Raw genomic sequence first — 25,944 nt, forward strand, 5'->3', positions numbered from 1 at the left:
TTTGTTCCCAGCGAGGAGCAGTGGCGCGCGTCCGCCGCCAGGGGGCGCCCGGGGCCGCGGCGCCGCAGCAGCGCCGCAGGACTCGTGCACGCACTTTGCCCGGGGGACCGACTGCGCGGATAATCCGGTTCTGGACGGCCGGATGGAGACCGCACTCGAGAGGCAAAGACAATTCGCCTCGGGGAGTGGAGACAGTGGCGATGGCGGTCTGGGGGCCTGGCTCTGATTGAAGGAAGGTGAAACGGCCAGCCGTAGGGCAGCCCGAGTGATGATACAGAGGAGCCCCGGCCACCTGAACGTGCGAGGGGGAGACGGGGAGCAGGAGGCCGGGACCCGAGCCCCTCCCTCGGGGTCGGCCCCGCCCCTGCCCCGCCCTCTCCTCCTGGTGAGGACTTGTTCATACTCAAGTGGGAAGGACCCTTGTTCAAGAATGAGACAACCGGGCTGGGAAGTGGCTCAGTGGTAGAGCGCCTGCCTTCCTTGCAGGAGGCCCTGGGTTCAATTCCTCAGCACCACATAAGCAGAAAAAGCCGGAAGTGGTGCTGTGGCTCAAGAGGTAGAGCTCAAGCCTTGAGCTGAAGAGCTGAGGGCTGAGGGACAGCACCCAGGCCAAGGGTTCAGGCCCCATGACCGACAAAACAAAACTGTATCCCTGGCCCTTAGAGACAGCCCAATAGAATGAGACAACTCTTAAAACCCTTGTGGGGGGAGTGTTTCTTTAAAATCACAAAGTTGGGGAGGGGCTGGAGGCATAAAGCCCCCTGGTAGAGCACAGGCCTATGTATAGTATGGAAGAGGTCTTGCGTTCAACCCCAGAACTGCAAAATAACAGTAACAACAACAAGAATATTAGGAAATAAGCGGTGACAAATTTGGTCTCTTACACCTGCTCTGTGTGTGTGTGTGTGTGTGTGTGTGTGTGTGTGTGTGTGTGTAGGGGGGTTCACAAGTCCTAGGACTTGAATTCAGAGCCTGGGCGCTGTCCCTAAGGTTTTTTTTTTTTTGTCGGTCGTGGGGCTTGAACTCTGGGCCTGGGCGCTGTCCCTCAGCTCTTCAGCTCAAGGCAAGCGCTCTACCACTTGAGCTACAGCGCCACTTCTGGTTTTCTGGTGGTTTACTGGAGATAGAAGTCTCACGGTCTCTCCTGCCTGGGCTGGCTTTGAACCGCGATCCTCAGATCTCAGCCTCCTGAGTAGCTAGGATTACAGGCGTGAGCCACCAGCGACCAGCTTCCCTAAGGTTTTTTACTCAAGGCTGGCACCCTACCCCTTCAGTCACAGCTCCACTTCTGGCATTTGGTGGTTCATTGGAAATAGTCTCAGACATTCCTGAATGGGATGACTTTGAATCACCATCCTCGGATCTGTTTCCTGAGTAGCTAGGATTACAGGCGTGAGCCACAGTGCCTGGCTTACTCTGTAAACCCTCCATGTTCTCCCAGAGCATGAGTCAATTCAGAACTAGGTGAATCTCAATGTAAATAATAATAATAATTTGAATAATATTATGGAGGAAACAGGATTAAAAATTTTTTTCCGCTTAGGGGGCAAAATCAGGGATTCTAAGGTCATGAACTTGAGAAATGAAAAGAATGTGGTAAGGAATGGAGAGGAATAGGTGCCAGGCTATGCAAAAATGCCTCCCTCGGTTCTCCCATGGTTTGTGCAAAGAGAAATGCCATAACTATAACCCAGGAGATTGCAAATCAGTGGCTAAGGACCAAATCTGGCTCACAGATAGATGTATTTTAGTTTGTCTGTAGGGCTTCAGGCAAACACATCAATATTTTTAAAAGTTGGGCAGTTTCACATACATTTGAATGTATCTAGATTCCTAGATTTCTAGGAATCGTCTTGAAATAGGGCTGACTCTGGGCTGGCCTTCCTATACCTCACAGGCTGCCCATGCTATGCAGTGTACGTGTGTGTATGTATGTGTGTGTATGTGTATGTGTGTGTGTGTGTGTGTATGTGTGCACACGCACCTGCCCTCAGACTTAAACTTAGGGCCTAATACTATTTCTGAGCATTTGTACTTAAGGTAAGTGCTCTACCACTCAAGCCACAGCTCCACTTCTAGCTTTCACTGTTTAATTGGACAGGAGTCTCATAGACTTTCCTGCCCAGGCTGGCTTCAAATGTGATTCTCAGATCTCAGCCTTCCTGAGCAACTAGGATTACAGGTGAGCCACTGGTCCCTCGCTTCATGCTAAGCATCTTAAGTCTAGGCAGGACGCTCTCTTCTCAGCCAAGCTGGGACAAGGGAGCAGACCTTCCAGCTCACAGTCCCGGCTCCGAGACCTTTCACTGCCTCAGTGGCACTTTTTGGATGGGGTGATCATTAACCACATCTCCCAGAACTGCTGCTCCACATGAAAGATGCTTAAAACAATGGCTTTCTTCTCTTTATGAGAATATTTACTCTATAAGGTTTTTAGGTTTATTCACAACATCCTCTCCATAGAGACACACCTAACTTGGTTTCAGTCCTGTATCTTTAGTGTCTAGGATCTAACACATAATGTTTAATACTGGCTGAGTGAGCTGGGCACTGGTCGATCACACCAGAAATCCTAACTACTCAGGGGGCTGAGATCTGAGGATTGTGGTTCAAAGGCAACCTGGACAGGAAAGTCCATGAGACTCAACTCCAATGAACCACCAGAAAACAGGAAGTGGCATTATGGCTCAAGTGGTAGAGTGCTCGCCTTGAGTGAAAGAGCTCAGGGTCAGTGCCCAGGCCCTGAGTTCATGACCCGATACCAACAAAAAATTAAAAAAATTGGCCAGACGAATCCATGAATGAATCACCAGGAGGTATTATTGTCTGCCTGTCTCTTGTCTCAGCCCAACACCCCTTTCTCTCTTCCCATCAATCTGCAGGAGTGTTGTCTTTTTTTCTTTTTTTCTTTTTTTTTTTGGGTCCGGTTGTGGGGCCTGAACTCTGGGCCTGGGCGCTGTCCCTCAGCTCTTCAGCTCAAGGCTAGCGCTCTACCACTTGAGCCACAATGCCACTTCCGGCTTTTTTTTCTTTTTGCTTATGTGGTGCTGAGGAATCGAACCCAGGGCCTCATGCATGCAAGGCAAGCGCTCTACCACTGAGCCACCTTCCCAGCCCCAGGATTGTTGTCTTTTTTGCCTGTATAGTTCTCACAACCAGACATTCACGGCGCAGCTCTCCCTGCCTTCATTCACTGCCGTCAGATGCACGCCACAATCTATGCCACCCTTTCCTTAGGACTCTTGGCTCAAGTCCTGACCGTGGAATGTCTGGGCCAAGGCTCGTGTGCATTTGAAGTGCTTGGGTGCTCATGTCTGATTTCTCACTGTGAAGTTGCAGCAATTTGTGCTCCACTAATGATATCACACACTCAATCACAGTGGCTGTGCTGACACTTTTAATATTGAGGCAGCTTGATTGGGAGGAAGAGTATCTGGATGTAATCCTCACATCTCTAATAAAGAGGGAAGCACAGCATCTTTCTAACCATGTTGCTCTTTGTTGTTTTTTTTTTTGGTCTGTCATGGGGCTTGAACTCTGGGCCTGGGTGCTGTCCCTCAGCTCTTCAGATCAAGGCGAGTGCTCTATGGCTTGAGCCACAGCACCACTTCCAGTTTTCTGAGTGCTTTATTGGAGATAAGAGTCTCATGGAGTTTCCTGCCTGGGCTGGCTGTGAACCACAATCCTCAGATCTCAGCCTCCTGAGTAGCAAAGATTACAGGCATGAGCCACTGACACCCGGCTGTCACACATTTTTTGGGTCTGGTCATGGGGCCTGAACTCTGGGCCTGGGCGCTGTCCCTCAGCTCTTCAGCTCAAAGCTAGCGCTCTACCACTTGAGTCACAGTGCCACTTACGGCTTTTTTCTTTTTGCTTATGTGGTGTTGAGGAATCGAACCCAGGGCCTCATGCATGCAAGGCAAGCGCTCTACCACTGAGCCACCTTCCCAGCCCCGTCACACATTTTTGAACAGTCACTATTCCAAGTTCTTCTAATGACTGCAGTAGGCTACTTGATTCTGTAAAGCACTCAGTGCCTAACCTCTTAAGAAAAAAATGTATCTAGGACAACTTAAGCCTAGCTACTCAGGAGGCTGAGATCTGAGGATCGCAGTTCAAAGCCATCCAGGCAGGAATGTCCATTGAGACTCTTACCTCCAATCAATCACCAGAAAACCAGAAGTGGCACTGTGGCTCAAAGTGGTAGAGTGCTAGCCTTGAGCTCAGGGATCATACCCAGGCCCAGAGTTCAAGCTCCATGACAGAATAAAAAAAAAAAAAAAAGCTGTGGAAGCGCCAGTCTGACTCTAATCTGGGCTAGTTCAGAATGCAATCTTCACTCAGGTTCAAAGACGGATGGTCTGCGTCGAACCCGCCCTATCTCCTGTTCCCAAGCCCCGTCAGCCCTCACCACTGCCCCCTGGCGGGCAGGGTGCCGGCTCTCAGTGGAAAGAGAATGAGGACAGAGGGAGGGAGAGAGGAGAGCAAGAGAGACGGCGTATGTGTAAGAAAAGTCAGTGTATTTATGGATTGCTTTATAAAAGTTACTATAATACAATGGTACATAGTATTGAATTCACAAAAATATGAACAAATATTTACAGCAAGACACCACAACGGAACACTTCTCTTCAAAACAAGTTACATACGGATGACAGAGTCTATATGCACAAACAACCCTAAAATTTATGTTTTTCTTCTTTGCGGTGAAGGGAAGGGAAGGAAGAAAAAGAAGAAGAAAAAAAAAAAGAAGTAACCCCTCCTCAACATTTCTAAAGCATTTCATTTTCAATGGAAACAGAGGCTTCGGGAAGGAAGGTGGGCCAGCACGTACCTGCACTCCTGCAAACCATTCCCAGGGGAGACGAGGTTCAGGGACGAGGGCCCAGCCCAGCACTCCAGTGTCAAGGTCAGCCAAGGTTAACTCGCCCCCCCCCCCCCCGTGGGCGAGTGGGGGAGGGGGCGGCTCATCCCTGCTGCTCCCTCTTTTTTGTGGGGCGTGGGAAACGACACAGGAGGAGATCGGATGGCACCAGCCCCTTGGGGGCTGCACAAGTAACTTAAATCTGTTGTGTCTACACACTACATCTCCTCGTGTGAAAAATAAATATTTCCTTGGTTGCACAATTAGGCAGAAAAAAAAATTCACAAAAGGAAGAGAAGGTCGCTGCCGTGTCCAGTTGCCCCTCCCCCTAGTCTTAAGCACCCACCTCCTGACCTCCAGACCAGTGGGCAAAGTCTCCACCCCAGGGCCTGCGGTGAAAGAACATTTTTTTTTTTTTAAAGAAAACACAACAAAACCACCAATGACCGAAGAAGAGAAAAATAAAATTCTTTGTACAGAATTTACATGATAACAAGCTTGACACAAGCTGAGGTACCAGAGGCTCGGGCCCGGCCCACCCGTGGTGGGCGGTGGACTGGGCAGGCGTGGCCCATGCGCGCCCACCCACCGGGAGCCTCGCTTCTTCATGAGGGCTCTGGACTGGACAGTCATGTTCCAGAAGTATTTACACGCCTGCTCTGCTCTGCTCTGGGGGGAGGGGACAGGGGACTTGTTTTTGTGTCTTTTTTTTTTTTCCTTTTCTTTTCTTTTTTTGGAAGTACAAAGAAATGAGCAAAAAAAGTCTCCTCACTGTGTTTCCACAAGAAACAATGTTTCCGAGAAAAAGTCCTTTATGGCAGTCTATTTACAGAAGTTGGTTCTGAAACTTCAAAAATCTATTTTTTCCCTTCGTTCTGATTTTATACACATATTAGAAAAAAATTCATAGAAATAAACCCTGAAAAGGATGGGAAGTAGAGGAAAAAGGACAAAATGCCAAAAAAAAAAAAAAAAAAACCTGTCAAAGACTTAGATGTGAGTTTTAAAATCTTTTCCAAGATTTTTTTCCTTTCTCTGGGAGAAATAAATCTGCTCACTCTAGAAATAAATATGCTCTGGTCTCCGGGGCGGGGTGCTGGGGCCGAGGGGGTGCTGCGCAGGAGAAGATCATCAATGACAACAACAACAAAAAATGCCACTTGCGAACAAACGGTCAGACAACCCGTAAAGGCGGGGCTGGGGACCTGCCTGCCCCGAAGCCCCTCCCACTAGGAGGGCGGGGACAGCAGGGAGCAGACACCCTACCCAGCGCCCCACCAGGCTGGGGACCTCAGGAGGCTCCCTCATTGCTGGCATCCGAATGAGAAAGTAAACATTGAACCCCAGGATTTGGGGGTTGGACAGCTTGGCCGCAGGGTCAGCCTGGCAGGGCGGCATTGTGGTCCCCGGGGAAGGCTGGAGCTCTCCTCACTGAGCGCGCAGGCAGAGAGGGGCCTTTCGGATACATAGTGTTCTGAGGTCACGGCCAGCCCCGCCCTGTGTCCCCGCACAGGGTCCTGGACCCCGGGCTGACACATCCATGGTCACTCGGCAGCTTTGAACCCCCTGCAGCCCTGCCCCCCCATTCTGCCTTCACATTTCAGCGGTTAAAATGTCTCTTCTTAGGACAAGGAAGAAAAGGAAAGAGAAGACAGAAGAACATAGCAGCATTCACGGGTAGGCTGAGGAGAGGACAGTCCAGAGAGAAGACAGGTGGATGAGGAGAGGAAACAGACGGACAGACAGTTACACACAAAGAAGACAAAGTTTGTGTTGAAGTTAAACAAAAGTCCTGAAAGAGACACAGGTGGAGAGACAGAAGCCCTTTCCCACTGCGGGGCTGGAGCTGCGGGCGGGTCCTGGGGTAGTGTGGGTGCCAGGCCCTGGCATGGCGGCTGGGAAAAGGGACAGCACCTGAAATGGGCAGGAGGTGGGGCCTGGCCGGGGAGAGGGGTCCTCCGGAGCCCCAGGCGGGCGCAGCTGACATCCTTTGCGTTTGGCACCCGGGATCCTAGTTGAGGGTCCCGCGGCAGTTCTCAGAGCCACAGAGGCAAGGAATCTTGACGTCCTCGATGGGGAACTTGTAGTCGTAGGTGATCTCCTCGTTGACGCTGATGTGCTGCTTGGAGTAGATCACAATCTTCTTCTGCGACTCCACTGTGATCACCTTGGCATAGCAGTTGGGCTGCAGGCAGAGGGGGCGGGGCGGGCAGTGAGCAGGCACCCCCACCCCCTCCTTTCTGATTTTCAATAAAAACCATGATAATGGTAACCGTTATATCTCAAAACTTATTCTACGTTTCCATTCCTAGTCCAGGCATCATTTCTGAGCTATAGACTAAGGGGTCAAAACACATGATTGCTGCCTATTTCTGTCAGTAAAGATTTCGGCACTTAGCCATTTCCACTTTCCCATTCATTTCCATCTCCTCTGGGGTTGTTTTTTGGGGGGCTAGTCCTGGGGTCTGAACTCCAGGCCTGGGTATTGTCCCTGAGCCTCTCTGTGCTCAAGGCAAGCCTTCTACCACTTGAGCCACAGTACCACTTCTGGCTTTTTTTTTTTTTTTTGTCGGTCATGGGGCTTAAACTCTGGGCCTGAGCACTGTCCCTCAGCTCTTCAGCTCAAGGCGAGCGCTCTACCACTTGAGCTACAGTGCCACTTCTAGTTTTCTGGTGGTTCATTGGAGATAAGAGTTTCATGAGGGGCTGGGAAGGTGGCTCAGTGGTAGAGCGCTTGCCTTGCATGCATGAGGCCCTGGGTTCGATTCCTCAGCACCACATAAGCAAAAAAGATAAAAAGCCGGAAGTGGCACTGTGGCTCAAGTGGTAGAGTGCTAGCCTTGAGCTGAAGAGCTGAGAGACAGCACCCAGGCCCAGAGTTCAGGCCAAGACCGGACCCCCCACCCTCCAAAAAAAAAAAAAAAAGAGTTTCATGGACTTTCCTGCCCGGGCTGGCTTTGAACAGCAATCCTCAGATCTCAGCCTCCTGAGTAGCTAGGATTACAGGTGTGAGCCACAGGCACTCGGCTTTCTGGCTTTTTCTGTATGTGGTACCCAGGAATGGAACCCATGCTAGGCATGCTAGGCAAGCACTCTACCACTGAGCCACCTTCCCAGACCCTCTGGGGCTGCTTTTGCTATAAGGGTGAAGTTAGTAACTTTGGAGGTCTAGAGTTACCTGTGCTCCTTTAGAAGAGAGGTCCAGCACCCCTGCTCAAGACCCAGAATCCACCACCCGCTGCACACCCGCCTGGGGAGTCATGAGTCGTTATGCTCTGGGCAGAGGCTGCAGCCCTGCTGCGCCCGGCACTCACGTTGCAGCTGTGGTTGATGAACCGCGCAAAGTTGCCGCACTTGGTGGCATCGATGATGGTGTCGTGGTCCACCCGGAACATGTAGCTGCTGCCAATGCCCTCGTCCTCATAGCGCTTCTCCCGCATGTCCGCGATCACCTGGCCACAAGAGGATGTGAGCCAGGGCCAGACCCGAGATGCCCTGGCCCCCGCCCCGGGCCCCTGGGCAGCGCCTAACCTGTCGGATGTTCTGGCCCACGTACTCGATGACCATCTCGTCGGCTGCAATGGGCTCCATGGCAAACAGGCCCCAGTCGTGAATGTGGCTCTTGCAGAACTTGAGCTTTTTCTTCCGGAACTGAGGGGAGGGACGGAAGGAAGGGGGTGACACCGGCCTCAGGTCCAGCGTCCCCCACAACTGTCCCAGGGCAGGCGGTTGGGGTCCTCACCTTGAGCTGGTTGAACTTGAGCAGGTCACTGTCACAGCTGCCAGTGAAGGAGGACAGCAAGCGGCGCTGCTCCGACCGGCGCTCGGAGCCCGCGCGGGTGGAGGCGTGCGGCTGCGCAGGGATGCTCATGCCCTGCCGGGCACGGGACACGGGGTCAGACAGGCACAGGGCACGGGGTCAGACAGGCACAGGGGACGGGGTCGGAGGGGGACAGAGGACAAGGTAAAAAAGGGAGATAGGACAAGGTCAGACAGAGAGAGAACAGAGTCAGACAGGGACAGAGGACAAGGTCAGACAGGGAGACAGAACAAGGTCAGACAGAGACAGGATAAGGTCAGACAGGGACAGAAGATGGGGCCAAACAGGGACAGAGGACAAGGTCACACACAGAGAGAGCAGGGTCAGACAGGGACACAGATGACAAGGTCAGACAAGGTCAGGCTCAGAGGCCTGACTCCCCAGCCCAGGCTCTCCCTGGCTGCCCCGAGGGGGAGGGGCCATGTGTTCAGGCTGCAATCAGGGGAGGCCTCCAGCCCCTCATCTCCCCAACACAGCCCAGCCCCGGGGCCCATGGCACTTCCTGAATCTCTTCAAGCTGTTTCCTTCATGGCCACTGAAGTTCCACCCCACCTTCAGTTCTGTCCTGGAACTGCAGGACTGCACCCCAATTTCATCTGTACCCCTGAACTCTGCACAGCAGCCACTGGGGGAGAAGGGGGCCTCAAAAGCCACAGGCCGAAGCCCCTGCCCCACATTTTCTCTGAAGACCCTCCCTCAGTTTGCCATCAAAAATATCAAACCCAGCATCACCCAATGAACTACCCCCAAACCAGGGGTGGAGCTGTGGCTCAAAAGTGAGATGGCATTAGGCTTGAGCAAAAGAGCTCAGGCCCAGCACCCAGGCTCTTAAGTCCAAACCCCACAGTGGAAAGAGAATAAATTAAACAAAAATAAAAATTCAAAAAAGGAAGGCTCGAACAGGCCTATCCATCCCTATAATCCTGCAATCCTAGCTTCCAGGAGGCTGAAATCTGAGGACCGCAGTTCAAAGCCATCCCAGGGAATCAAATCTGGAGTCATCTCTAACTGACCAGCAAACATCCTGAGGTGGAGCTGCGGCCCAAGCGGTGGAGTGCCAGCCTTGAGAGAAAAAGCTGAGCAGCATGACTTTTCAAGCCCGTCCCGGCGGGCACCAGCACGCGCGCGTGCGCGCGCACACGCGCAGAGGAAATGCGGCTGTTCCTTCACGGGGCGGCCGCTCTCCCCGGCCCTGGGGCGGCGCGTACCTGCGTGTCGGCGGGCGGCTCGTCGGTGCTGGCGCGGCTGCTGTTGAGGTACCTGAGCTTGTCCTTCTTGTCGATGGTGTAGAAGCCCTCGCTGCGCGCGCAGCCCGTCACGTGCTCGCGGATGCCATCGTCGCGCTTCTTCTTCTTGGCTGAAGAGAGGCTGGTGGGTGGGTGGAGGTCAAGGGCCACACGAGGTTCTCGGACCGCCCCTGCTAGACCCGGGGCCCTTGGCCGGCCTCCGGCCCACAGGCGGCCCCCCCCGCCCCCCAACCGGCCTCCGGCCCACAGGCCCCCCACACAGGCCGGCCTCCGGCCCACAGGCGTCGCGGGCCCACGCCCGCGCCAGCCCACAGGCCGGCCTCCGGCCCACAGGCCCCCGGCCCTCGCGTGCTGCCCACCCGGCCGAGCACCCTGCTGGACGGGGCCTGGGGCGCGCGCGCGCGCGCGCCTGCTGGCGGCAGGATATAGGGGTGGTAGACCCAGAGCGTGTCGTTGAGCCAGTCCATGCCGTTGTCCTGCTGCAGCAGCCGCTCGTAGGTGACGCACAGGAAGCGCACGTCCTCCTCGTCGATGCCGCCGTTCCAGATGTCGTACAGGATGGTCATCTCCTCGAACTCGGAGCGCGGCCGGAACGGGGGCGGCGGAGGGGAGTGCTCGGGGGGCGAGGCGGCGGCGGCGGCGGGGACGCCGGGCTCCTCGGGCCGCTTCCGCGGGGGCCGGCGCCAGGGGCCCCGCGCCTTGGCCGGGTCCAGCAGCCCCTCGGCGCCGGCGTCGTCGCGGCCGCGCGGCCCGGGCGGGATGGCCTCGGACGGCCACTGGTTGTCCAGCTCCTTGAAGGGCAGCTTGGGGGGCTCGGCCGGTGGGGGCGGCGGCGGCGGCGGCGCGGGGACCCCCGCGTTCCGGAAGTCCAGGGTGAGCGCGCGGGGGTCGCGGGCGGCGCCGGGGAAGAGCGGGGTCTGCGGCTGGCCGGGCAGGAGCAGGAGGTCGCGCCCCAGGGCGGCGCCGTCCAGGGCGAGCACGGACGGCGGGGAGCGCCGGGGCCGGCCCGGCTTCCGCTTGACGGGGGGCGGGCAGGGGGCCAGGGGCGCGGGCAGCAGCGGGGGCAGCGCGGGGGGCGCCCGGGCCGGCGCCCGCAGCACGGGGACGGGCAGCGCCAGGGGCAGCGGCAGCGGCAGGGGCAGCGGCAGCGGCAGCCCGGCCTCCAGGAGCACCGGCGAGGCCAGCGGCGAGGCCAGCGGGCGCACGCGCTCCTCGCGCCGGCCGGCGGGCAGCGGGCACACGGGCAGCAGCAGCGGCGCCCCGGGCTCGGGGAAGGCGGGCGGGAAGCTGAAGTCCCGGCCCGGGGTCCGCGGGAGGCCCCCGCCGCTCAGGCCGGGGGACGGGGACGGGTAGGAGAAGGGGCTGCCGGGCACCGGCGGGGAGCTGAGCGGCAGCCCGCCGCTGCCCCCCGACAGCGTCTCTGCGCCCGGCGTGGCGGGCACCGTCTCCGTGCTCTGCGACTTGGAGAGGCCCGGCGTGCGCGGGGGCGGGTCCTCGGGGGGCTCCGGCGGGGCGGGGGGCGGCGGGGGCCGCGGGCTCTCGGGCTCAGGCGGCGGGCTGGGCGGCCGGGGCGGCTGGGGGGGCGGCAGCGGAGGCGGGGGTGCCGGGGCCGGCACCGGGGGGCGCTCCGGCTCACCGGCCGGGGCGTCCTCTGCAGACAAGAGGGGAACCAGCGATGGGTGGCTGAGCGCAAACACCCCTTGGCGCCCCGCGCTCCTTTGCTCTTTGCGCCGGTCCGGGGGCTTGAACCTGGCTGTCCCTGAGCTGCCTTTGCTCAAGGCTGGTGCTCTACCACTTGAGCCACGGCTCCACTTCAAGCTTTTTGGTCGATTATCAGAGATAAGAGACTAGCAGACTTTCCTGCCCAGGCTGGCTTCAAACTGATCCTCCCATCTCAGCCTCCTGAGTAACTAGGATGGGAGGTTGTGGGCCACCCGCCCGGTCTTGGTGCCCTGCTCTTGCTGCTTAATCCCCGACGGAGTCCCCAGGTCTGTGAGGACAGACCTTCCCCAGAGACACTTCAGCCTGCTGGGCACCCAGCCCAGAGTCAGCACAGTGCTGGCAGGGGAAATCAAAGACGCGGGCGCCGTGGCTGCTAGCCTCTCCCCGGATCCCCAGAACCACAGGCCTGGGCCTGGGGTGACCAGCAGGTGAAGCCCTCCCTCAGCTTGAACCTCAGCATCACAAAAATCAATACTAATCTTCAAATCCCACACTCTAGTTGCCTACAAGGTTTCCTCTAGGGACAGAGTTGGTCACCTCTCTTCTCTGTGGCACCTGTCAGAACCTTCAAGGTTTCTCCTCAGCACGCCCAGTCATAGAACACATTCTAACTCACCAGCTGTCCTGCCTCTTAAAACCCCAAGGACAGACATTTTTGCCTGTCCCAATGCTTAAAACAGTACCAGGAGCCAGGCTCACACCTGTAATCTCAGCTACTCAGGAAGTTGAGATCGGAGGATTACAGTTCAAAGCCACACAGGGCAGGAAAATCCCCAGAGACTGTGATCCCCAGTTCACCAGCAAAAACCAAAAATGGAGATTGCAAAAACTAATTACAGGCAAAACAAAACAAAGTAACAGTATCAGGATACAAGTTTTCTTTCCTGAAAGAATTCAGGAAGGCGTGTGCTAACCATATGGCTTCTGCCCACTTAAATGAACACGCTGTAAGTCTGTCCCCACTGTACAGACAAGTCAGGCCACCACTGTCAGGCTGCATTCTCCTGGACCCCAGTAGAGAAGCAAAGCCTTTCCTCAGCTCCATCAAGGCCGAAAAGGGCAGAGCCCGGAACCTTTGCTTGCCTGGCCTGGCACCCCAAGGCCGCACCTCTCATCTGTCACTAGAATGACCATGGACATGGCCCCCCCCCAGCTTTTTGGGGGGAAGGGGAGTATCTTACAGAACCAAAGGTCCGAGGACTAAACTCCAAATGAAATACTGGCATCAAACCAGACTAGCAACAGTCGCTGGCAGGCTCACCTCCATTACCCAGTGACCCACGTGAGGTGCACCATCGGATAGAGGAGGCCATCAGGAGAAACTGAGGCAGAAAGGAGCCTCATGGCTAGTCTCAACAGGGAGGACATCCAGCCCTCCTCCCCCTGTCCCTCTAGGAGGCTGGAGGCATTACCTGAAATTTGTTCCGGGGAAGAGGGGGCCTGAGCCTCTATATCTCTGGCAGGAGGTGGCTCTGGAGACAGCAACATGGCCTCTTCGTGGCTTAGGCCTGGCTCTTCCGGGAGCTCTTGGCAGCCCCCAAGCTCCTCAGCACGCACGGGTTCGGGGGGCTCTTCTGGGGTGGGGGTCTGGCCCCGGGGGGCTTCGTCCTCAGCCTCAGCCCTCAGATCCTCTTCCGTGTCCGCGGGCTCTGCCACGGGCTCTGCCCCGGGTGCCCCGGGCGCACTCAGAGGCGCCTCGGCCGTTTCCTGCTGGAGCTCCTTGGCCTCTGCAGGAGCCATGTTCTCCTCTGCCATTACCGCCGCAGCAGCCTCCTCTTCTTCCTCCTCCTCCTCCTCCTCCCCTTCCTCTTCCTCCTCTTTCACCATGGCCAACTCATCTTCATCCTCCGAGGATGAAGACGAAGACTCAGACTCGGAATTAGAGCTTGACTCGAACTCAGAAGCCTCGGAGCTCTCGCTGGACGAGTCGGCTGTGGCCCTGGAGCTGCCTGCGCTCACCGTCTCCTCTGGAAACGGACAAAGGTGCCTCACGATCTGTGACCCCCCCCATGCCACAGCCTTCTCTGGCGGCCTCGGATCAGCGTGGGGAGGGGAAGGCCAGCTAGTCACCACTTTTAAAAATGGAGAGGAAATGAGCTTCCAACTGCTCATTTTAAAGCAAAGAACCCCAAAAGCATTCATACTGCCATCAGGCCACCACCTTCCTCCACCCCAGCCCCACCCCATGCACCAGCTCCGCCCGGCACCGCACCCCCCACTCACCTCCGTCCGAGTCCCCTCCACCCTTCTCGCCCGCTTCTGACAGGGCTGTGTCCTGGTCTTCATTTTCAGACTCTTCCCGCGCATCACTGTCTTCTTCATCTTCATCCTGGGGGACGAGGACAGTTGGGGACGGGGGTGAGCTGCAGGCCCCCTGGAGGCTTGCCCTGCCCCCTGGCGTCCCTGCCATGCTGACCTTCTCGGAGGTGGAGGAGGTAGAGGAGGAGGAGGAGATCTGACTCCTGCGGTCTTCCTCCTCCTCCTCGTCAGCCTCACCCCCATCCTCTTCCTCCTCTGTGCTTTCCTGCTCTTCATCTTTCTCCGAGGCGGAGGATGAGGGGGACGTGGTGGAGGACCCCGAGGAGGAGGATGCCGAAGAGGAGGAAGACACAGACAGGGACTCCTTCTCGTCCTCTTCCCCGCCGCTGTCCAGCTCCAGCGGCCGCGCCGGTCGCCGCCGCACACCCACGCCCTTGGGGTCCCGCTTGGCAAGCTCGCAGGGGGCATCCGCCATGTCCCGTTCCCGCTCCCGCTCCGACTCTGTGGGGAGAGGAAAGTCAGAGCAGCCCAAGGGACACTGGGGAGAAGCAGAACCCCGGTCACCGGAGGGAGACCAAGTGGGGGGCGGGGAAGGCATGCACAAACCTTCGTCTTCCTCATCCACAGATGTGGAGGGCCGCAGGCGTTTCTGGTCACCAGAGGAGGCTGCGTCCGGTGGCTCCTTCCTCTTGACCTTGAAGGAGGGCAGGCGGATGGCCCCTCGCAGCCCAATGCCCAGGCCCAGGCCCTCATAGCCCAGGCCCTCCCCCTTGCCCCAGGACTCCAGCAGGCAGGAGGCAATTCGGTCCTTGGGCTTTGGCCGGTCCTCATCCTTGTGTTCTCCTGACTTCACGGGGGTCAGCGAGGCCTGGACGGGAGAGGAGGGGATGGTCGCCAGTCAACCCTCGTCCTGAGCAGCAACACAGCAGTGCCAGATCAGGGCGCTCTTCCTTCCAGAAAGGCCTGTCCCGCCAGTGGCGCAGCGTGGGCCACCCCAGCCACAAGCCTCAGACGAGGGAATTGAGACGCAGCATGGTATAAGGACGTGTCTGGAGGCCCAGACGAAAGTTTCACAAGTGAGATGGACACTGTCCCAGTTTTCGGCCCCATGCTGCTCGGCTGCATTCAGAACGGTTCCCACAGATCTGATCTCACTGGGTACTGAGACATCACCCCGACAGCCTTCAGGAGGCGTGAGGCCTGGCCAAAATAGCCCTGTCGACAGCATGGGGCTCTTGATTCAGATTATTAGTGGGACAGCTATTGGTTAGCTGTAAGTAGCACTCATCTGGGAAGGCCCAACTAGAGAGCTGTAAATGAGTATACTCCATGAGTCCTTCTAGTTTCCTATCTGTCATCCTAGCTACTCAGGAGACTGAGAGCTGAGGATGAAGTTCATAGCCAACCCGGGCAGGAAAGTCCATGAGACTCTTAGCTCCAATTGCCAACAGAAAAGCTGGAATTGGAGACATGTGGCTCAAGTGGTAGAGCCCCAGCCTTGAGTGAAAATGTTAAGCAAGAGCCTAAGGCCCTGAGTTCAAGCTCTGGAACTGGCATTACGTTACAGAAAGCGGGCACGGTGGCACCGAGGACACTAAGGCGGGAGGATGGCTGGCACCTGAGTGCAGCGTAGCCCAGGTGACACAGCAGGAGTCCACCTCTTAGAGAAACCAGCGGGAGAAGACATGTTCTCTTATGCAGAGGGAAAAGTGGTTGTAGCTTAACTGTGGGATTAGGAATTTAAAGAAATACCCTGTGAAAGAGGAAGAGAGTCGTCCTGCCAAGGCGAGATTTGGTGCCAAACAAAGCAGGAGACAAAGGGCAGGGAGCCAGTCCAAGGTGCCTCAGCCATGGAACCATGGCCCTGTGGCCACTGTCACGTGTGGCTACCGAGCAGGAGGGCAGATGAGGAGCCAGCTTTCACTTTTGCTTCCTCTCAGCTGGCTGAAACTAGAAGAGCCAGGCACTGGAGGCTCACGCCTGTAATCCTAGCTACTTAGGAGGCTGAGATCTGAGGATCACGGTTCAAAGCCAGCCAAGGCAGGAAGCCCAGAAGTCCATGAGACTCTTATTTTTTATTTCCAATTAACCAGCAGAAAACCCGAAGTGGTAGAACAGTAGCCTTAAGCAAAAAGAGCTTAGGAATAGCATCCAGGCCCTGAGTTAAAGCCTCACCCCCCAAAAAACAAAAACCAAAACTAGAAGAGCCACATGAATCTGGCAGATGTGGGCTCTGACAGAGCAGTTAGAAAGAGGCTATGCTTGCCTGGCGCCGGTGGCTCATGCCCGTAATCCTAATTACTCAGGAGGCTGAGATTTGAGGACCACAGTTCAAAGCCAGCCCAGGCAAGGAAAAGTCCATGAGACTCTTGTAGAAGTGGCGCTGTGGTTCAAGTGGTAGAGCTATAGCCTTGAGCTGAAGAGCTGAGGGACAGCGCCTAGGCCCAGAGTTCAGGCCCCACAATGGACAAAAAAAGAGGCTATGCCAGCCACCATCGCGCTGAGGGCAGGTCTTAGGAGAAGGGGCCGGTCTGGCTCCCGTCTTAGCTCCGCTAGCCACCCTGGGGACCCGTGCCCTCCTACCTTGGCCATCCTCTCCTTCTTGTCCCACCATTCATCAAAGGCCCGGAAGGCCACCACCTCCACCATCTTGCGGTTCAGATCGCGTTTCATAATGGCCTTGAGCTCCTTAAGCACCACCAGCAGGACGCCATCCACTGTGGCCTTGTGTGGGTCCTCCTGCCGTGGTACATATCCCGGCGGTGGCACTGATGGGTCAAACTTGGGCAGGGGTGGCCAGGGCTGCCCACGGCCTGGGCCACTGTTGTTCAGGGAGAAGGGGCCCCGGTAGGGCGGCAAGTTGACAAACTGTAGCCCAGCCGAAGCGGCCGCCGCTGCCGCTGCCATGAAGGGTGGATACGGGCAAGCGCCCTGGCCGGTCATCAGTCGGCTCAGCATCTGTGTCTGCATCTGGAAGGACATGGGCATGCCACCCCACTGGCTGCCTAGCACGTGGCTCATGTCCACTTGCATCACAGGAAACAGTCCTGGAGGGAAGGGTGGCAATGGCGGCAGGATGGGTGGGGGTGGGACGCCGGGTGGTGCTGGCAGGGGTGGGGGGGGCACTGTCACAGCAGGGTGGGATGGAGGTGGTGGGGGTGGCGGTGGGGGCAGAGGGGGAGGCATGGGGAAGCCTGGCTGTGGTGGGGGCGGAGGGGGGGGCGGAGGCAGGGGTGGGAAGCCAGGTGGCGGAGGCAGTGGCAAATTCGGGGCCAGCACGTTAGGGGCCGCCACAGCTGCTGCCCCTGGCGTCACCACCATGGGCTTGGGGCAGTCGGCGCTGGTGATCGGAGCCGAGGGCATCTCATCATCCGAGATCTCCATGTCCTCGCCGGAGGACGGCTGGCCCTGTGGAGAACAGGGGGAAGCAGGTGTGGTGAGGGGAAGGTGGGGTAGCCAAGGACTCCCGAGCCCCTCCAAGATCAAAAACATCAGCATTGCTGAGCACCGGTGGCTCACGCCTGTCATCTTAGCCCCTCAGGAGGCTGAGATCTGAGAATCGCGGTTCAAAACCAGCCTAGGCAGGAAAGTCTCCAGTGAATCATCAGAAAACCAGAAGTGGTGCTGTAGCTCAAGTGGAAGAGCACTCGCTCTGAGCTGAAGAGCTCAGGGACAGCGCCCAAGCCCAGAGTTCAAGTCCCAGGACTGACAAAACAAAAACAAAACACAAACAACAAAAAATAAACTCATTCATTCAACAGATATTTGCTCTGTGCCAGGCAGTCCCAGATGCTGGGAACATGGAAAAGACTTGGACAGATGTAACTCTAGCTCTGTGGAATGAACTTGTAGATGGAAGAGGCGCAGAATAACCGGAATGAAATTAGGTAAGTCAGGTAGGAGACAGATCAGACAGTACCTCACAGAGAGACAGGAGAAGGGTGAGGGAAGGGGCAGGGGCAGGGGCAGGGAATGAGGATTGTTTCAACTTGGGGGATTCTGTTTCAATGTACCTTCACAGAGATGATACTAATAAACTTTATGGTGGCTTCAACACTTACATTTTATCTTCAGCTTTTCTAATAAGGAAATTGGTACAGAGCTTAAGTAACTTCCCTCGATGGGGCCAGAATTGACCTCTGCCCCATGCCTGCTGTCTTGTGACACAGAAAGTGACACTGGAGTGAGGGGATGTGGTTGCTGGGGTTTTGTGCGCAGGGCTGGGGGTGAATCTAGGACTTGGTGCACGCCACACTAAGCAGCCACATTCCCAGCTCCAGAGGTTTGTTCCTATCTTGCCTTAATCACTCTTTTCACCTGGAGAGCGCAGGCCAGTGCGGGGGCTGAGGGCCGTGGGCAGGCACGGTGTCCTATCTTATCTACAGGAGAACCTCACAGCTCTACCAGGCTCCGTTGTGACAAGTGAGGAAAGGCCAGCTACTGTCACACATGAGAAACAGGGCTGGGACACCTCCAATGCATGCTCTGACACATATACTGAGAGACCAGCATTTGTGGATTGAGGCAGAGTACTCAGAGGCCTGGGTAAGACCTACAGGTGAGGGAGGTCTGAGGGAACCTGGGGGGGGGGGGGGTGAAGACGATGATCACACCCACAGGGGGCAGGAGGCTGGGGATTTTTTCTAGTCCCTTCACACACACAAGCAAACATGCTCTCCTTCTCCAGGCACCTGGGCACAAGACCGGGAGGGTAGGCGGAATGGGCCCGACACTGGGAGAGAACGCTCCAGGACCTCCACCTGACAGCTCCCAGGACAGGAGCAGTGCACAGAGGGTTAAGCCAGGCCTCTGCGGCCAGCCAATCACAGGCACCCAGCTCCAGCCCTGCCCCTGCATGGGGTGGAAGCCCTCAAGAGCACTTCAGCTGCAGGCTGGGGAGCCTGGGCTCTGCTGGAGCGGGCCCTGGGGCGGCCTCTCTCACTAACCCATTCCACAGGTCATGAAACAGACCCCGGAGGTCATCTCAGCTTACCTGACGGTTGGAGCCTTAACTTCCAACCTCCACTCTGAGAAGGGAGCCCTTCCAGCTCCCCCGCCTAGCCTCAGCCTCAGTCACAGCGGCCCGGCCCGCCTGGCCCAGCGGCGGCTCTACCCGACACCAGTAGAGGGCTCCCGAGGGCCGCCTGTCCAGGTTCCCTAGGCTCCAACTCCGGGCCTCCATTTCCCCTTGCCTCCAGCAGGGGTGATCCTGTCCTCCAGCTACTCTGGGCTTTCTATCTGGGGCCAGCTGATCAGTAAGGTTGAAGACCCTCGACCCCAGGAAGCCAGCCGAGCGAGGAGATGGCAGGGCCGGCAGCCCCGCCTCCCCCACCTGTCACCTCCTTCTGCCTGGACCCAGCTACCAGACACCACTTCCCCAGAATGGCCTGCCCGGCCCCCGGCCTCTGCCACCTGTGGGCCCCGCTGCGCCTCCCAGGGCCGGTCTGATCCAAGCAGGGAACCGGCCCTGGGCCACGCGGGGCCACGGGCTGCAAACGCCTGCAGCAGGAAGAGGGGACCTAACCTTCCCGAGGCCAGGCGGGATGTCTGAGGACAGGGTGGGGGCTGCCCGTGTGCGCGCTGGGCTCCCCAAGAGTGCGTGCCTAACTCCTTCCCCCTGGGGCCCGTGGGCCGGTGGCCGGGTGCTGCCCAGGCTGCCGCGGTCCCTTCGGGAGTCCGGAGCTCCAGCCCGGCTGCCGGCTCCTAAGCCACCTGCGGACTCCAGCCGGATCCGCAGCCAGGGTTCACCCGCGGGGAGTGCGGGCGCAGCCGGGGGCTCGTAGCACCGAAGCTCGGGCGCACGGGCCCGGCTGCCACTGTGCCTGAGCCGGCTTCCCTCAATGTTCTGGGCAGGGAACACAGACAAGAACCAGTGGCGGACGCGGGGCCCAGGGCCGTTACCTCATCCATCTTCTCCGAGCCTGGGGTCCCGTCCGCAGCCAGGTCCAGGGCCGTGTCGGCCTGGCCCAGGAGCGCGGCGGGGTCCGGGGGCCCCGGCTCCGGCGGGGGCCGCGGGCCCAGGCCCAGACCCGGCTCCTCGTCCTCGTCCGAGTCGGGCAGCGGCGTGGGGCTGATGTCTTCCAGGCCGGTGCTGGAGGGGCGCGAGGAGGGCGGCGAGGGGCCGCGGAAGCCGGGCTGGGAGCTGCCGAAGGGGGCGAGCGGGGAGAGCTGGGAGGAGGAGGAGGAGATGGGGCTGCCCTCCATCTGCAGCTCGGCGTCCGAGTCCTGCTCGCGCAGGAAGGGCAGCTTGGTGCGCTGCTCCTTCAGCAGCATCTCGATGCGCGAGTCCAGGCTGTCGTGCGGCGGCTCGGGCCCCGCGGGCGAGGCCTCGGGGGCCGGCGTGCCGGGGCTGTCGCAGGGCTCGGGGCTCCAGCCGAAGGCGGCCCGGCCGCCCAGCTCCATGCCGTCGGCGGCGTCCGGGGGCGGCGGGCCCGGCGGCGTGCCCGGCCTCTCCTTGGCGGCAGGCTCGGTGGGCGGCGGCGGCGGGGGCGCCGGCGCCCGGCGGAAGTCCGAGCCGTCGTGGGGCTCCTCGGGGGGTGGGGGGAACGGGGGCGCCGCGGCCTGGTACGGGGAGAAGGCGGACTTGAACCCGGGCGCCGCGGCGGCCTGGGCCGGCGGCGGGGTGTGCGCGAAGGCGGCGGGGTCCGGCGGCTGGGGCTTGAAGGGGGGCCCGGGGGGGCCCGAGCCGCCGCCCAGCGGCGCGAAGGGCAGGTCGGCCGCCGCGCCCCGGAACGCGGCCCCGGCCGAGGAGTTGTGGACGTAGTGGTGCTCGTGGCGGCGGTTGTAGGCGTCGGTGAACTTGCTGTCGTGGCGCCGGGCCTTGAAGGGGGCCGCGGGGTCCGGGCCGAAGAGGTAGGAGGGCGTGGGCTGGCGGCTGGAGTAGCTCGAGTCCTGCGAGAAGGGTGTGCCCAGGCGCGGCGTGAGCGGCGTGCCCGGCCCGTACGAGTTGGGCGTGTCCAGCCGGCAGCTGGAGTAGGCCGTGTCCTGCGAGAAGGGCGTCCCGCCGCTGGTGGGGGTGACCGAGGACGAGCCCGAGCCGCAGCCCGCAGACAGAGTGCCATCTTTGAGGCGCTTCAGGGCATCTGACAGCTGGAGAGAGGCAGGTGAGAGGTGAGATCTCCGGGCTGGGGACAGGGCCCGGCGCACACGATGGGATGGGGTATTTGCCCTTCTCCCTCCGACAGCTAGGGAGCTCAGAGCTACCAGGAAAGGAAGTGGGATGTCAGAAAGGCCTTAATTTTTCTCAACTTTCAGGAGTAGCCCACTGCCCTCAGGAAACCCGGAGGGCTTTCCCTGATCCTGGAAGCAGGGGAGCAGGACATCCAACGCTAGGCCTCCCACCTTCCAGACCAGAGAGATGACCAAGAACCAAGCTGAAGGAAGTGGCAAGTGGCTCTGCTCTGTCTAGCCTCACACACCTCTCTCGGGGTCTAAATCAGGCAGTGGGAGGTAGGCCTAATGAAGAATCTAACCAGAGGCAGGGAGAGAAGAATTTGACCAGAGGTGGAGAGACTCCTCTCTGAGAGTGCGCAGCCAGAGCAGGGGGCAGCTGGCCGAGTCTCCCCTGGGTAGGGCTGGCGGGGAGAGAGGCCTGCCATGCTCTGAAAGGGGGGGCCGAACTCTGCCTTCTGGGGGTGGGGTGACCTGGGTACCACGCTGGGCACAGCCATGTGTTGGCATTGCTGTGGATGGCCAGGTTGCCCCAGCCCACATGGAGGAGAGCTGGGGGAAGGGTGGTGTGAGTCGGGAGGCACAGCCTGGGAAACAGGGCATTCAGAGCTCTGTGAAAGCGGTTCACCTCCTTCCTCGGGCCTTCATCTCCAGAGCTAGAGAAGGGGAAAGGCAGGGCCTGGGTGGGGGTCTGATCAGGGGATGTAAGGGGGGCTGCTGTCGAGAACCCACCTGCAGGGCCTCATTCACGATTGGAGAGACGGCATCCAGCTCCCCCACAGGAAGGGTCTGGGGGGTGTACCGGCCGGTGACCAGCAGTTCATAGAAGCGCATGCGAGTTTCACCTGTGACAACCGGAGGTGGGGTGGGGGGCACGCTGCGGTGGGTTCCAGCATGGGCAGCCCCCAAGGGCTCCGCGGGCCCCAAACCCTAGGCCTGGGGAAGCAGTGTGACCTTTGGCCCAAGTTCCCGCCCCCGCTGGGACAAAGAAGCTGCAAAATTCATGCTGAGATTCAGAACTCAGGGCTTCATGGTGCTGGGGCTCCCCTAATCACCCTTCCAATCACCTGGGCCACCATACCCCAGAAAAGAACCCCCTCCCTGATTCTTTCACCTTCCCACTGAACATAGGACACAGGGTGACAAGGACAGGGGACTCCATAACCCAGAGGTGACAGTTGGTTAACTCCGCTGACCCAGGTGGCCAGCAGTTTGCACACAACACTAGTGGCGCACAACCATGAGTTCCACAGTGCATTCTGCCTGCTAAGGGCTCACGAGGGCCCCCACTCCACCAGGGGACCGCCTGGAGCCACACACCGGAGCCCAGGCCCCCTCGGAGCCCAGGCCCCCACCTCCACCCTAGGGGAAGGGGAGGTCTTTACCTCCGGGCCTACATTATCGATATTTATAGAGCCTGGGCAGCTGCTCACATATGCAAAAGAGACACATTCCTGGAGCAGAACTTTACACTTAGCTGGTCTCTTTCTCGAATACAAACTTAGGTGGCAGTCTCCCAAGGGCCTTTTTTTTTTTTTTTTTTTCAGAAATGACATAGTGATAAGAACCTGCTCCTCCTAAAGATGTGGGCAGGGGAGAGGAGAAGAGGGGAGTTTGGCCTTGGGAGAAAAATCAAACCAGAGTGAAGCAGGGCTAGGTGGATTTAAAACTCCCTGCTTCCCTCCCCCAGAGACCGAGGAACCAGGGAGACGGGTGGGGGGCTGAGGGTTGGACAGAAACCCTAGGCTTGGGCCCCAGCTCAGTGATTAGGACTGGCATCACCAGAGCCAGCCCGAACCAGAGTAGCCTGTCACAGCACCCAGCAGCCTTGAGAGATGGTCAAACATATTAATTATTAAAAGCAAAACAAAATAGAAGTGTAGCTTTCTCTCTCTAGGTTCTGGTGTGCTCAGGCGCCCTCAAACCCTGGGAGTTGTTACTAAAACCTGGCAGGGCGGGGTTCCCAGTGGGGACTTCTTTCAAACTGGGGGGCGCTGCTCCGGGAGGCCACAGGCAAATTTTGGGAGGACCTCTCCGGAGGGAGTCCTGCCAGTCCTCAGGCCAGGTACTGGGGGAGCCCTCGGCAGACCCAGAGGGTGGGTGGCTGTCCAGCAGGGCTCCCAGGGAAGGGGGAGGACAAGGAGTAGGGGAGGTGCCGCGGTCTCTTTAAGAGAGGAGGGAAGATGCGGAGTCAACCCTCCAGCACCCGGTGCGCCTGCCCCGCCCCCTCGGTGCTGGCCTGAACCTTATCAATGAAACCACCCTCCAGGCCCAGATTGGCTCAGGCAAATGGCTGGCATGCCCCCCCCCAACACACCCAGACCCTTCAAGGACTTCAGGGAATTTCTCTTATTTCAAGACAGCCTCAGCAGTTCTCCCTCCAACCCCCTCCAGCCCCCAAGAAATAAACACAACTCTGCCTCCTCCCTTAACAAGCAAAAACAAAACACTGGAGACCGCTAAAGCCCAGGGCTCCGCAGGGGTGCGGGCGGTGGGGGGCCTCTGGGCGGTCCCTAAGGTGCAGTGGCCAAGGACAGGCCCGTTTGGTAAATTATAGCCTGTCTCCTAGCAACAGACAACACGTTTAGCTCCATGTGGCTTACCCTCAGGAGGGGGCAAAAGACTAAATAAGATGAGTGTGGGGGAATCCCAGGGAAGGGCAAGGGGTTCTCCCAACCCACAGGGGAGCCCTGGGAGGAAAGGGGGGCACTGTGACAGGCGGCCTGGCCCGTCCTACCCCCCCAGGCCTCCGGGGCCAGCCTCCACTCACCCTTGGTGTCCAACTCCACGTGGATGGTGTTGCCCATGACAGAAGTGCTGTGCAAGTGCTGGACGGCCTCCTTGGCCCCCCGGACCGTGGCAAAGACCACCTTGGCGATGCCCAGGTGCTTCTTGGTCTTGGGGTTGTACAGAATTTCCACCTCCTCCACCTCCCCATACTTCTTGCACATGTCCCGCAGGAAGTTTTCCCGGATGTTGTCATTCAGCTTGGCAAATGTCACCTGCTTGGGAGGCACTGGGCCCACGTAGAACTCATCGATCTGGCAGGGGCCGCGGGGAAGGGAGGTTGGAAGGCATTGAAACCCAAGGGGAAAACACACGCATTCCACACTCGTTCGGCCATTAGAAACAATGAAGGGTAGAGGGAAAAAAAAACAACATTTGAGTGTTTGGGTGGTAAAAACGCAAGCAGGCGGGCCCGGGAAGCGGAGGATTAAATCGTTTGGAACGTGGAAGTCTTTGGGGTTCGGAAGGGGAGAAAAAGAAACAGTTTCTCCTTCCCTGACCCCCCCTCATTCCGGCCGCTGGCCCTGGCCGGGGACCAGGGGGGACTTCCCGGCCTGGGAGTGCCCCCCCAGCCGCGGGCCGGGGAGGGGGCGGGGCCGGGCCCGGGCCGGCGGTCGCAGGTGGGCGCCGCGGCCGGGCAGGCGGGCGGGCGCGACTCAGCGGCGGGGCCCCGATTTCGGGGTCTCCGGCGGCATTTTGTTTACAGCGGGCGAGGACGCCCCCTTTTCCCCTTCCCCGCCAAAAGTTGGCGGCCCTGGACGGCGGGAACTCCGACTCCGGCAGGACTGGCGTTATTTTCGAACTCGGGGGGGGGGGGGGGCGGGAGGGGGAGGGCGGGGGGGGGGCGGGGAGTCCTACCTTGAATTTGGGCACCGACAGCTCCAACTCCTTGTTTTTGGTCCAGATCCCAACGACCCGGGGATCCTCGACGATCTCCACCGGGCGGTTGCTGGACATCTGTGGAGAGGCATGGGGTGCGGGTTGGGGGGGGGCGCCGCCTCCCGAGGGGGGGACCCCTCCCCGGGTCCCCGCCTCTCGGCCCGGCCGGGCCCCCGGGTGACAGTTGGCCGGGGCGCCGGGCGGGGGGTCCCCGGCGCTCGCCCCGGGCCGGGCGCCCGGCGGGGGGCGGCGGGGGGCGCGGCGGGCCGCTCACCGCCAGGCTGAAGTGCTGCCCATCGTAGCGGTACAGCTTGTGGTGCCCCTTCTTGAGCGCCGGGTCAATCATCAACTTGTAACTTCTCCAATGGTGGTTCCTCCTCTCGCCCGAAGGGCCGGGCTGCGGCGGGGGCTGCTGGTGGTGGGGGGGGTGGCTGTTCTCCATGCCGTTAACCCAACCTGGAAGCCAGCGAGCTGTTGTCGGCCCCGCCGCGGCGGGCGCCGGGGACCGCGGGCGCCGGGGACGGCGGCCGCCCCCCTCCCTCTCCCGCCCCCCCTTACCAGGGCGCCCCGAAAGGAGCCGTCTCGCTGGCTCCCCCCAAAAAAATGAGAACGAAGCGAGAGAATAGCCCTTCCGGGAGAATTACGCGCCCGCCCGCTCGGCCACCGTCTCCGGGCGGCAGCGAGGGGCTCCCGGGGGCCCCGGGCGCGGGCTGGCTGGGCCCGGGGTGCCCGGAGGACGCGGGCTCCGGCCCATGGTGCCGCCCGGCCGCCCGGCGTGGCGCTCGCCGGCCCGCTCGGCCCGGCTCGGGCGCGGGGCTCGCGGCAGGCCTCGGCGCCGCCCGCCCGCCCGCCCGCCGGTCCGCCCGCCGGCCCGGGGCCGGGGCCGGGGCCGAGGGCTCGGGCCGCTCGGGAGTCGGCCGCGGCCTCTCCCTCCCGCCCCAGCCGCGCTTACATCCCCGCCGGGCGCCGGCCTCCCTGCGCCGCCAGCCAGTACATGGTGTTCCCCGCGGGAGCCGAGGCCGGGGCGGCCGGACGGGGGGCCGGGGAGGGGGGGGCGCCGCCGCCGGGGCTGCCGGGCCCGGAGCCGCCGCTGCTGCCGCCGCCGCCGCCGCTGCTGCCGCCGCTGCTGCTGCTGCTGCTGCCCGGGAGGCGGCTGGCGGCGGAGGCTCGGCTCCCAGTAGCCGCGCATCCCACAA

General features: G+C 59.6%; 1 protein-coding gene across 1 annotated transcript; it reads right to left on the minus strand.

Moving 5' to 3' along the window:
• Positions 1-5,893: 5,893 nt before the first annotated feature.
• Setd1b (SET domain containing 1B, histone lysine methyltransferase) lies at positions 5,894-25,786 on the minus strand. Its single transcript, XM_042668978.1, has 17 exons — positions 25,701-25,786; positions 25,023-25,204; positions 24,728-24,826; positions 23,853-24,123; positions 21,815-21,927; positions 19,814-21,001; positions 16,496-17,320; positions 14,519-14,780; positions 14,070-14,413; positions 13,877-13,982; positions 13,066-13,620; positions 10,359-11,582; positions 9,893-10,059; positions 8,607-8,738; positions 8,396-8,515; positions 8,179-8,316; positions 5,894-7,049 (listed from the first exon to the last, which is right to left on the minus strand). The coding sequence occupies exons 2-17, from the start codon at positions 25,188-25,190 to the stop codon at positions 6,876-6,878; spliced, it is 5,886 nt and encodes a 1,961-aa protein (XP_042524912.1). The 5' UTR covers positions 25,191-25,204; positions 25,701-25,786; the 3' UTR covers positions 5,894-6,875.
• Between the last annotated feature and the right edge of the window lie 158 nt (positions 25,787-25,944).

This window comes from Dipodomys spectabilis, unplaced genomic scaffold, assembly GCF_019054845.1.
Source record: "Dipodomys spectabilis isolate Male_0828 unplaced genomic scaffold, ASM1905484v1 ptg000480l, whole genome shotgun sequence".
In the NCBI taxonomy this organism is placed as follows: domain Eukaryota; kingdom Metazoa; phylum Chordata; class Mammalia; order Rodentia; family Heteromyidae; genus Dipodomys; species Dipodomys spectabilis.

Excerpts from the sequence above, each read along its gene's own strand:
- Setd1b (XM_042668978.1), bottom strand. The coding sequence starts at position 25,190 with ATGGAGAACAGCCACCCCCCCCACCACCAGCAGCCCCCGCCGCAGCCC. Across the intron at positions 13,621-13,876 it reads TGGAGGGGACTCGGACGGAG|AGGAGACGGTGAGCGCAGGC; the intron begins GTGAGTGGGGGG and ends GTCCGTTTCCAG. Across the intron at positions 8,317-8,395 it reads TGGGCCAGAACATCCGACAG|GTGATCGCGGACATGCGGGA; the intron begins GTTAGGCGCTGC and ends TCTTGTGGCCAG.